The 13,346-nt window shown below is 43.4% G+C and overlaps 1 protein-coding gene across 2 annotated transcripts in view; it reads right to left on the reverse strand.

Annotated features, from left to right (window-relative positions):
- Nucleotides 1–13,346, reverse strand: part of LOC147692685 (uncharacterized) — a 430,724-nt gene that overhangs the window by 261,142 nt on the left and 156,236 nt on the right. For both annotated transcript variants that reach the window (XM_086938862.1, XM_086938863.1), the window contains one exon: nt 9,623–10,092. In XM_086938862.1, the coding sequence (XP_086794988.1) occupies nt 9,623–10,092 (470 nt within the window). The remainder of the gene's footprint in view (nt 1–9,622; nt 10,093–13,346) is intronic.

A 13,346-nucleotide genomic window follows, 5' to 3' on the forward strand; every position in this document is an offset into this window, starting at 1 on the left:
ACAAGCACTGGAAATGTGAATACGTAACCATGTAAGAAGGCGTACAAATATTATAACAGTGCAACTCTTCTATCAAGAGAGTTGGTCTGAGGAGGTTAATTAACACCTATGGTTGCTACAATATTGTGAGGGGTTCCAAGTAACAAAATATCTATCTACAGACTAAAGGCCTATTGGCCTTAACATGGGCTTTCATAATAAGGAAGGAAGATCTGTTGTCTTTATCATGACTTTTCATAATAAATAGATCACACCTATGACATTTAACATAACATTTCCCAATGAACCAATCAAACCCATAGCCTTCAGCAGTGGTTATAACCATAACTAACTCAGCCCTACGGCATTAAGCATAAGCTTTACCGCAAGACAATGGTCAGGCATGCAGCCATAGAATTAAAACTATGCACTCAAATATCGTTGTAAAACAATGTTAACCCCTCTTAAAAGTGATAATCTTAAGAGGACCAAGCAGAGTTATCACAATGCAAATCTTCTACCCCAGGGGTCCGACAGAGGGGGTTACCAACACTAAAACCGCTGCCTATGACAGTAGTGAGAAACAATGTAACATAATACTTATCCATGGCTTTCAAAGAGTGCTAAAAGATTCACTGTTAGAGGCCTATTGGATGTAGCATCGGTTTTTCACAATCGTCAGACCTGCTATATTATGTCATAACTATTCTTAATAAACATATCAGCTCTACAACCTTGTTCATTGGCTTGTCACTATGACTAATTTATTTCTGCTGTATTGAGCATACGTTTTCGCACAAGACAAAAAATGCAGTACAAAATAATCTTTCAGTAGAAGCGCACAACGTATGGCCAATAAAATGCTGTAGAGGGAGACAGCTGGAAAAACAGGCACTCTCATGGAGTGGTTAGCCACTCCATTAGACCGGAATATCTTTAGCGACGACCATAAGTTTCTGCACCTGAAGAAACACAGGTATCTTGTATGCCTCCATTCCAAGTACCAGCAATAGTGCCCAACCACCACTGATCTTACAGACATTAATGGGGACTGCACACGCTTCCAGTAACAGATCCTACAAAAGGAACCCATGCACCTCTGATCTCAAAGGAATAGATAAGTACTACATGCAGCTTTAATTCCAGAATGACAAGTACTAACTCATACACCACAGACCACAGAACCATGAGGAAGCACTGCAAAGATCTCAAATCCCTGAACAGCAAATGGGGATTCCATATACTTCACATTCCAGTCCTCCCCCGAAAGAACCGATAAAAATGATACAATATACTTATAATTCCAGAACAACCAATAGAAACTCCCTTTGGTTGAATGGAAGTGTCAGAAACGTCCTTGAGGTAGAATACATTCTTTCTAACTGAAGTCAAAACGAAAAGAATATATGCAACTGTGTCGCCTGAGAACCAGCTCTGCCCATGCTTATGTTTAGCATTTGCATGCACCCTTTACCAAGTTTATAGCACAGTACTGTTTATGCCTCTACAGATAAGAAGGATCATTTTTCCTGTAGAGATGTAATTAAGGTACTGTGCCACCTAAGGTGGAGTCTGTGCCCTGGTGTATTGTGAGTTTCAAGGACATGATCAACAGGCATTCATTCTGGGAATGCATGAAACCGGAAACACAGATTCGAAGAAAAATATGCTGTATATTATTCCAACCCCAACACTCGATGACCAGAGACTGCACAGGGAGTGATCCACATCTATACATGCGCCAACCTTCGGAGAAGAGTACTCAAACTAAATCAATGTTTATGAAATAGGGAATTTCTGTTTCAATGACGCTAAAAACAAAGTACTGGTAAAAGACATGGCTATCAAGTTCAATATTATGTTCACCAGTTTCCAAAACTTTGATTGGGGGCATGCAAACTAAATGATCAATGCTTTGATTTTAGGAGAAAAAAAAACTGTCGGTTGGAAGCCATATTTGACTCAGACCAGTTACACCATTAAAAGAAACCAAAAACATGAATAACCACCTAAGTGTACTTAAAACGTTCTAGCTCTTAACACCAAAAATGGAATGGTGCGTAAAATACCTCTGTTTGTGACACGTTTGAATATTGCATTATCTACTCAAAAACCAAACACAAAAATACAAATGGCACAAAATTCGGCTGCCGGGCTATTCATTGATTTGAAAAAACTGATTATATCACACTGTCCTGATTGCTGACCTGGTTAGTCGTGGAACATAGAATGAAGTTAAAAACCGTATGTAAAATTCAGAACACACCAAAAGAACCACCATAATACAGTTATTGTACATCTGATCTAAGAACAGCCAATATGCATGTGCTTCCTCTTTGAGAACAGATACTGGAGACATTATGGACATCAGAGCTTCAAGCCTTCAAGACCTTCCTTAACCTCTACCACCGCCTGCTGAGGGCAACAAAGAAGACAGCCCTTGCCGTATGCATCAAAACCAGTGCCAACAATACCAAGGAACTTTGCAACATCGTTAAAGAATTCTCCAACCCGTCTGCCGGTGAAAACAACATCATACCCTCACAGGAGCAGGGTGAAAACTTTGCCCACTTCTTCCACAACAAGATAACAACCATATACAGAAACTTCAAACCCCAACCCACACCTATGGACTTCTTTGACAGATACCCCACCACTGTAACCAACACAAACCACACAGTGACCACATCAAACATCCTCACCATCCCAGACACCACCTCGACTATGAAATCTATTCACTCAGCGCTACCACTGGACCCGTTCGTGCATCACATCTTCAACCTCGGAAACCAAAGGATCAGCCAGAAACTCACCACCCTACTTAACACCTCTATCACTACTGCAATATTTACTGATGCCTGGAAACACCAAGAAGTCAGACCACTACTAAAAAAAAACCCTGTCAACCATAGAGAACTCAAAAACTACTGGCCAATCTCACTGCTCCCATTCACAGTGAAGGAACTGGAAAAGATCATCAACAATCAACTGATGACACACTTGAAGCAGAAGCAGCTCCTCAACGCCTCCTAATCTGGCTTCTGCAGCAATCACAGCACCGAAACTGCCCTGATCGCAGCCACCAAAAGATCCGAACCCTCCACTACTGAGGAGAAACAGAAGCTTTGATCCTCCTTGACTTCTCAGCAGCCTTCGACACTGTATCCTACCACACGCTGATTGAAAGATTTCACCACATCTGCATCCAAGGGGATGAGCTAAGATGGATCACCTCCTTCCTCACTGGAAGAACCCAGAGGATCCACCTCCCACCTTTCTACTCTGAACCCAAGGAGATCACCTGCGGTGCCCCTAGGGTTAACCCCTCAGCCCTACGCTCTTCAACGCACATATGAACCCGCGGGTCAACATTGTCAGATTCCACAGTCTCAACATAGACACCCAACTCATCTACTCACTTACCGATGACCCCACCACAACCAACTTCCCCAGATGCAAGACAAACATCGCCGGCCAGATGAAGAACAACTGTATGCAGCTGGACACAGACAAGATGGAAGTGCTGATATTTGGCAACAGCAGCAACACATGGAACGACTCCTGGAGGCCATCAGAACTTGGACCTGCACCCACTCCCTCCGACCATGCCATAAACCTCTGAATCATCATCGTCAATAAGCTCACCACAAAATCACAGACCAACGCTGTCTCCTCTGCCTGCTTCCTCACTCTGCACTTGCTATATAAGATCCAAGTGGCTACCCCTACATACAAGATGCACAGTGAAACAGGCCCGCATCACCAACTGGTTGTACTATGGCAACGCCCTCTCCGTAGGAATCACCACACACCTCCTACGGAGATTTCAGACCATACAGACTGCTGCAGGTAGACTCATCCTCTGACTGTCCCGACGAGCCCACATCACACCCCACCTCAGGCAACTTCACCAGAAGAGTTGCCAATTCAAGCTGCAGTGCTGACTCACACACACAAGGCTCTACACAACCAAGGACCTGCATACATTTAACCACCACCTCCCTTACACTTGCCCATAGTCCCAGCATCTGCAGAAGTGGATGATACGCCTTCTCCCACATTGCAGCAAAGACCTGGAACAGCCTCCCCATACACCTCCGGACCATCACCTCACTTCCGGAATTCCAAATGGCCCTCAAGACCTCGCTGTTCAAATAAGCCTCTAGGACCTGCAAGTACCTGGATACCCTATTGGGTGATTAGCCGTGCTTTACAAATCCTGATTGATTGATTGAGATTTTAGACTGTCCAAGAGGAACCTCATGATATGCAGGTAATTTATTAGAGATGTCCCACACCAAGGAAACCTTGAATGACTAATTCTGGTTTAATAGACCTGGCAGTGTTTACAAAGAAGACAAAAGGAAGAAGTCAACCACTAAATAACCAGCATATCATTAATTACAGAACTGCCACCTAGAAGTATACAAACGTGAGGTCTAATTGCAGCATTTTGGAACATCATGCAAGATTCCAATACAGCTGTCATTGCCAGCACAATAATTGTGAATTAATGTGCATCTCAGGCAAGACCTAGGAACCCAAGTGCAGAATTCAGAAAAGTCAGATTATAGTGCAGTCTATGTAAGTACTATATCTTTCACAAAGCACAGTGCCTCCCACCAGGTCAGATCTCTTTACATTCACTACCTGCACATTGGAGGGTAGGGCACAAAAATTGTGCATTCACTCTCAGCAGCAGGGCGTGTACTCTCAAAAGAGTACAAAAGTGCCTGATTAATTGGGTGTCTGATACACCACGGATTACTTTGCAGAGATCGGAGACATACTGCAATTCAGATCTCAGAGACACTGCAGAGAGATGAGAAACAAACAACTACTAACTCACACCTCAATCCTGAGTCTCGGCCTAGGCGCTTTAAAAATCCCCTCACTAAGCCTTGGTTTTCTAGCTCCTTGAAAATGCAGAAACAGCAATGTAAAACGCTGGAAAGGAAATGGAGACAGGATTATTGCCCTATAGCTAGAACCTCCCTCAAAATGGCACAAAAGACTTATTATGCCTCCATTGCTCAAGCTAACAGCTCATACTATGCTGAGCGTATTGCCCTATTTGGCAATAATACTAAAGAAATCTTTAATATTGTTCAAAGTATTGACCGAGAGGGGAGATGCTGATCGGTTGAGACAGCAGGCTGTTTCCACTCCCCCTCACTTCCTCTGACGTCAGAAGCCGCCAGCAGCGAGGAGCTGCCACTGAGGCTTCTTGGAGTTCTGAGTTTTTGGATATTTTTGGAGCCCTGGTGTGCGGTTTCTTCAATCCACAGATTTAAAGCAATATTGAGAAAAGAAACATTTTCACTCTGTAACATTCTCTTATGAAACAGAAAAATCTCTTTTGAGGCACCTGAGACAGTGTGGACGGATGGATTACAGCCAGCTGGCCGGGTTATTTTTTTTATTATTTTTTTTTACTCTGCCAAAGGAGGGCTGCCAGAGTTTCTCGTCAGGGCCCCCAGGTTTATCACCAAGAAGGGGTAAGTGGCATTTTTCTTGCTCACTTGTCTTAGTTGTCTTGGCTGAGGGTCGCTGGGAAGATCCCATTTAGCTGATGTTTAACTGTTTCACTGTTTTTGTCAAGAGTTATGGGCAGATTTTTCAGCAGCTATTGGTAGAGGGCACTGCAAGAAAGACGCTATGAGGAAATTGGCCAAAGGGCCAAAAGCAACAACCCCGGTCGCATCACCGACTCTGGCACAAAAAGTCAAAAAGCGTGAAGCTCTAGTCACGTCGCGGATGAATCATGCAGCAGCATTCTGGCAGGACCTTCATCTGAGCTCGTGGGGGAGTGCTTATGCAGCCCTACAGGGCCAATTTGAGGCAGAGATGGTTGACCTGGATTCCCCCATTAGCCCCAGTGAGATGGCTTCCTTAAGGGCGGATTTACAGGCTTCCGCCGCTTCCACCAGAGAGACTTTTACCCCCGTTAAGGCAGCGGGCGAAAATCTCGGGTCCAAAAAATACCCTATTTTTATCAAAGCCAAGCAAGATGGACCTTTGATTGAGGCAAATGTAATGCAGGAGCTGGAAGGGGACGATCTTTCAGTAGTTGATAACTTGCTGGTTACCGGCCCAGAATCTCTGGTCTCCAAGTCTGGTAGTCCACTCCCTCTTCACCTAAATCCATCAGCTGAGGAAGAGCCCATGCTGCTTTCAATGCCGGTAGTCGCAGATGTGTCTTTGGTGGCCTAACCAGTTGTCCTCGACTCAACGGGTCCAGAGGGGTCCCAGGCGGAGGATAGGTCAGACGCTGTCCAGATGGAGCCCCCGCAAGGTGGTGACTCCTTTTCTATGCAATGGGACCCTAAGAGCCTCCTCAATTTAATTTTGAAAGAGATTCAGGACCTAAAGGCTTCCCAATCTATTGAGATTGCTGCAATAAACGCCCGCTTGATGAAGATTGAGGAATCCATGGCGCAGGTCCCGGCACGGCTCCTGGAGGCCGAAACTCGGATCTCCCAATTAGAAGATCAAATATCATCTCTAAATCGTAAAGTGACTACTTTCCAGTCCCAGAGTGCTTCATGGGAAATGAAGCTGGAGGAATTGGAGAACCACTCCAGACGCTCAAATCTACGAATCCTGGGCATTCTGGAGGGTTTGGAGGGCCAGCATATACTACAATGGGTTGACTCTTTCATAAAGAAAAATGTCCTTCCAGACTTCAAGGGGAATCTGACAATAATGAGAGCCCACCGGGTCCCCGCACATCTTCCTGCTAATGAAAAGTTCCCCCGGACGATTCTGGGTAACTTTGGCGATTTTAGGGTCAAGGAGCAGATGGTGTCTAGAGCAATCAGGCAAAGACAGTTTTCCTCAGCAGAAGTGCCAGTGTGTTGTATTTTTTTAGACAGGTCAGCCTCCGCTGCAAAAAGGCGGAAAGAATTTGTAAAAATGCTTCAATTGTTTAAAGCTCAAGAGGCACAAGCCATGATAGCTAAGCAGAGCAAGCTCAAAGTGTTAGTCAAGGGTAAATTTCATATTTTTTGTGATGTTGCAGAGGCACAGGGTTTACTAGAAGAGATTTCGGCAGAGAAACCCTAGGGGCTGGTAGCAAGTATTTGGTCGACATATTGGGTGATATGCATTATTGGGTTAGGAATGCTTTATTCATCTCTTGAGGATTGTATTATTATATAACTTTTTACACGGGTGAAATGTTAAGGTGTCAGCATCTGGCATAGAAGTGAAATGATAGTATAAGGCGGTTAAGAATTCAGGTTTTGTAAGGTAGGAAAGGGGAAGTGAGGGTAGGGGGAGGGCTTTATTCAGCTCCACTAGGCACCAAGTCAGCGTGCCTGTAGAAGGGTGGGTGAGTGGGACAGGTTGTCAACCACGGGTCAGGGGAAGCCATCTGCCCGGGCGACAATGGGTCAAGGGCCAAGGGTTGGGTGGGGAGCATGGGGGAAAAATGAAATCCATATTTTAGATTCATACTCATTTGTTGATGATTATGATGATTGTTATGTAAGAGCAAGAAAGAAGAACCTGTCATCTCCGTTAGATCTGGGCGGGAGGCTTCTCTCAGTTTTACCAAAAGGAATATTTTTTGAACATGGGGATATTCAGAAATTCACTCTTTTTTTGCAATGGCTGATAAGGAAATAGTTAAAGTAGTGTCATTCAATGTCAATGGTCTCAATAATAAAAGGAAAATGCGGGCTATTGAGACTTGGATTACAACAGAGAACCCCTCAGTTATTCTAATACAAGAAATCCACATACCAGCAGGAAAGATTTCCGAGTTTGCAATGTTCAGATCCTGGGCAGCTTATAGGGGTTACTCATCATCCTCAGTAGCACATAGGGGGACGGCGATTTATTTCAACAAACAATTTCAGGCAGAGGTGGTTAACTCGGCAAGCGATCAAAGTGGTAGATGGTGCTGGGTCACTTGTAACGTAGATAATCATCCTCTGACGTTTGCTAGTATATACGCCCCAGTCGAGGATAATCCCTACCCCTATGAGGAACTTTTCCAATCTTTAATCCAAGTCCCGGGAGATTTGATCGTGGGTGGCGATTTTAATTTGTTAATGAATCCCAAGATCAATTCCTGAGCTAAATTAAAAAAGTCAGTTAAAACGAAAAACTCTTAAAACTATACACAGCTATAACTCAATGCTGGATATTGTTGACCCCTGGCGATCTGCATTTCCTAATGAAATTGCCTACACCTGTTTTTTCAGGGAGATTCCATACTTTTCACGCATTGACTTTTTTCTTATTTCCAGGAATTTGTGTTTTTTGAAGCAGAACATTTTTCAAAATGGATTCTCTGACCACGCATTGGTGGTTTTGGAGTTAGCATTAGGTAAAAGTAGGGCAGTCAATAAAAGGTGGATGTTAAACCATCAATATTTGCTGGAAGAGGACTGAGTATCTTCCAGTAAATCACAAATTTCAGAGTTTTTCGAGCGTAATCTTTGCTCTGCCCCATCCCACGTGGTATGGGATTCATTCAAAGCCTTTTTTCGAGGTCTAGCTATAGGTAAAGATGCAGAAAAAGCGACATCTAGTAACCACCAGTTGAACTGCTGGTGTTTGTAGAATTATTTTGATATTGGATACTATAATATTCACTGCCCACTGCTAATCTCATCCCATAATGCTTTGCAGGGCCTTTGGTTGGGGTTGTTTTTGCCAATAACTGTGCTTGGGGTGGTCCTAAGAGGATGGGACCACCACCAAATCATTCAATAAGATGTGCTTTTTGTTTTCAAGGCATCTGCTTGGTTCTTTCCCTAGGTTAGGGAGGATCCCAAAATCATCACCTCTCTCACTGCTTGCTAATTTTTCAGTTTCACTTTTGTGAAAGTACTATATGCTCTTTAGCATATAAAGATAGATACTTATTTTATCATAAATGGAACTGTGCAAGATGTAATTTGCAACTATTTCACAGTGCAGACAAGTACACAGTGCCATCAGCTATGCTCCGCAGTACTATGTGTACTACGTGTAGTTCAAAGTATACTATGTGCAGCTACGTGTACTGCTGCTACGTAAACTACGCCTAGGATTAGAAGCAACACACAGATCAGGTCACGTTCTGATGGAAAAATGATAAACCATATATCTCTGATCCTAGTTCAGACAATGACTAAACAGTCCATCACAAACTTCAATACAGAAGGGGGTCGAGGACTGCAGTTAATAGATGAGACCAGAGAGAGCACCATAAGCTTATATCATACTGTGAGCATTGGGAATAACAGGCACCTAAGGTCCAAGTTCACATATCTTGTAAGCATAATACATTTTTACCCAGCTTACACCCCACCCCTTTTCAAGCAAAGAACACAGAACCCTAAGATACAACTGTGCTCAGTACTTAGGACCTCTCCAGAGCAGAGCCTACCATTTCATAGGCAGTATTTGCATCTTATAGGGGGTGGTGTTGGGTCATGGAAGAACAATGGGTGAAAATTAATGTTTATGGAATAGTAGAAGAAGAAGGCCACAGCCACTGATAATAAATATTGAAATATCCCTCATTCATAGTTAATATCATTCTCATTGCTACATCCTCATCTAGAAATGCACTGCTTAGTAGCAGACTTCACAAGATAGCAGACATAAGAAGGTAATTTGGTGGGAAGAATGGAAGCTCACGTCTCACCTCCACAATGCTCTTCAAGTCCCGGACATATGCCTGTTCAGTCTCCAAGATCTCCAGTACCACCCGATCCACATGGGAGAGCTTGGCCTTGGGGTCCCGGGCTTTAGTTAGTATAGGGGAGCAGGAACAGCTTTGGCTTTCAGCATGAAACCGTTTCATTCCATTGCTTGCATGTCCGGCCTCACACTGCCCTTCCAGGTGGGCCACTGGGGTCAGGTCCAGACTGATGTCGCTGCCATTCTGCGGCATGTAAGGGGAGCCATAGTGCGAGGAGCCCAGTGCCCCGCTGCTGCCAAAGGAGCTCTGGCTGTCCTGCAGCGAAGCCGAGGAGGCAGAGGAGCTGAGGCTAACGGGTCGGTCGCTGTCCGAGCACACAGTGTTCACAGAGGTGCAACTTCCTGAGATGGGGCCAGCGGACATACTGCCGACGATCCCGCTCAGCGAAGAGACGGATGAAGGTCTGGTGCCCACTGAAAGACAAAAAACATATATTGTAATTATACATTTTTAATGAGCCATTAGGAACATGTATCCCTTTCAAGATGGCTACCAAGCAACTTTTTCTGTCCATCACAAGGCTGAATACTCTCATCTCATCTGACCACAATTGTGACTATGCCATCTCACTTGGAAGAACGGAGGTTTTTTATCAGTAGAAGGGTGCACTGCCTGTTTATACGCATATGGTTTCAGAAAAACAAGAATTAACTGGTGCTGTACGGCGAGTGGACAAACCCAAACCACTCCTATGAGTAAGAACACTACTCCTTAATAAGTAAACGGTTTGCCGCAGCACTCAATGAAGTAAAGACGTTGTGTACAGTGACAAAATACAAGCATATTCCAGAAAACCAATTTGACAGAAGTTGACAAGTTCCACAAGATGAGTAAATCTTGAGTCTTTTAATGAAGATTACAGCCAGCCGACACGTGTTTCATCGCCTTAGCGACTCATCAGGGCTGAAACAAACAAATAAGTGGCATATTGCATGTTCTTTTGACAAAATAGATTGTTGTACCAGACCATGCTGGCTGGGTATTACAATATACAGTAGATGCTTCCTCCAGCAGTGAACATACAGTGATTTGTTCAAGCTTCTTTTTCTAGTGCTATCACAACACATCCGTGTCGAATGGGGTGTCTATTGTCGATATTAAATACAGACGTGAGTGTACGTGATAGTGGTTGTGAAGGGTTTGTGTGGGCGAAGATAATACCTCACTATATGTAGTCACTGGTCCCAATGACACATCGTGATAAAAGAACCTAAGGTGCAGCGAGAGTGCCCTAATTGTGTGCGGCTCTTACATACTTCATGCCAAACTTGTGCTCAAGTGCAAAACTGTGTCATTGAGTAGACATACCTAGACGGCCGTGTCAACATCCGAAGGTCTGTATCAATGTACAAAGAAAGAAAACGGAGAAGATCTCATCACTAACAGTACTCGAGTGATGTTTGGGCAAAATATCGCCATAGTGAGACTCAATTGGAATTTTGCACGTGGACTCACCGCTTAGCTGGTGATAATTCCAACCCAGCCGGGCCTTCTCTAGTGGCACTAATGTCAGTGCGTCCAGACGCGGTGAAAGTCCTGGTATCTGTGACATAATCAAGGTAAAATATGTCACTATAGCCATGCAGTATTGCCCTCATTTACTGTTGGCTCTAAGCAGATATTGCTTACGCCAGAAATGTCATCGACATTCTAATACTCTGGTTCCGTTTATACACAACATTGCGCTGGAAATTACGTTCACTATGTTATCGTATCCACAATTCTGTATCATACGTAGAATATTGTCTGAATCTTCCTGCATGGAAAATCACTAGGACTTACAGATGTTTAAACGGCATGTGCGCTTTAATATGGGCTCGGGAATCACACAGTGTCTTTCTCCAGACTTATACAAAGGGGGGTGGGCTGGGGCTTCCGTTCACTATATTATCGCTATCAACAATTCTGAATCATACGTAGAGTATTATCTAAAACTTCATAAACGGTAAATCCCTTCGACTTACAATTGTTTATACAGCATGTGCGCTTAAGGTACGGGCTCGGGAATCACGTAGTGTCTTTCACCAGAATTTCGACACTTCTATGGTCAGAAGTATACTGTTAAAGGAAGGATTGCAAGCATCAGTAATTATTATGTGTCTATACCATATAGCGATGGTACTTGTTAAAGCGTGGTCGCTGTCTTACCCATATCACATTAGTAGCAGGAAAACCTTGGTGCGGTTCCAGTTAGAATGATTATAGAGGCTAGAATAGTAGATAAAACGGGATTAAGGGGACTCATTCGTAGTAAATGAATACACAAGTAATGTATCCATATTTATATTTGTGCGCGCATAATGCCCGCTTACCCGTGTGCGGCGTTTTCATGAGACGTCAAGCTCGTGCAGCTTCTCCCGGGCCCGGTTCCGTGTTTGTACACGTGACTGCCAGTCTGCTATATAACAGCGCGTCACGAGCACAAGGCGTTTCCTACCGCGTGAGTGCAACAAGGGAGGAAAACGTGTCGGCCATCTTGACACAATAATAAAGATTACATTTCTACCCAATATATCGGGTTTCTCCATCATTAATACGTTTAAATTCATGGAGATGAATATTATAATGGAAGCTAAGAAATGTGTGAATTCCATGTAAGATTATTGAAATTACGTAAAATAGTCAATCTACATAATTGCGTTCGTAATATTCCACTAAACGAATACAGAATTGAGAGTATGTCATTATTTCACTGAATTCATATTGTATCTGGCTTAATTTATGCTCCCCAGTGCATAGTGACATTCCAAATTTGATATCATGTGCCTAAGTGCAATATGCACCGTGATTTAAAATATATAAAAAACGTTTTATCTTCTGTTGTGAAAAGGGCCCAATCATACTGTGACAGCCTATCACAATACAGTGAGTGTAATATCTAGATCCATGTTTAAGTATTTACATTCGTCTCTGTCGGCGCAGGAGAAACATCCCCGCATTAAGAAAGATATTGAATTTACATTGTTTACATATTTCCACATATACAGATCTACAATATGGGTAATTCCCTTGAACATCTCAGATGAGTACCACATATCAATCTCTGTATTTAGTCACCCAAGAAGTATTGCATTTCATGATCATAATTCAATCCCAATTTTACTGATTTCAAACGCATAATCCAGGTCGCTTCACTGCGACGTAGTCTCAATTCGCGATTACCACCTCTTATTGCCAGTGGTACTGTTTCTATACCAAAGAATTGGACATTTTTATTCTTCTGACTCTGTTGGCACGAGGCCACATGTAAGGCCACCGGATATTTGGGGTCGCAGTTAACAATAGCCCTCATATGTTCCAGCATTCTTTCTTTCAAGGATCTGATCGTGCTCCCCACATATCTTTTGCCACATTCACATTCAATGATATAAATAACAAATTTAGTTGCGCAGTTGATATTGCTTTTGATGTTATAGCATACTCCATCAGGGCCCATAAAACAGGTTGTTCCGTGTTTCGCCCATTTACACATACTGCAGAATCCGCATTTGTGGAAACCCAGACCACGTTGTGTCAACCAATCTGCACTTCTAGTGTCTCGGGGTACAGTGGGACTCAACTTGTTCCGTAATGTGTTCCCTCTTCTAAAGGAGATTTGTGGTCGTTCTGTGATGCAGTTACTTAGTGCTTTCTCAGATTTCAATACACCCCAGTGTTTCGTGAGACT

Source organism: Lissotriton vulgaris, chromosome 9 (assembly GCF_964263255.1).
Source record: "Lissotriton vulgaris chromosome 9, aLisVul1.2, whole genome shotgun sequence".
NCBI classification, from domain to species: Eukaryota; Metazoa; Chordata; class Amphibia; order Caudata; family Salamandridae; genus Lissotriton; species Lissotriton vulgaris.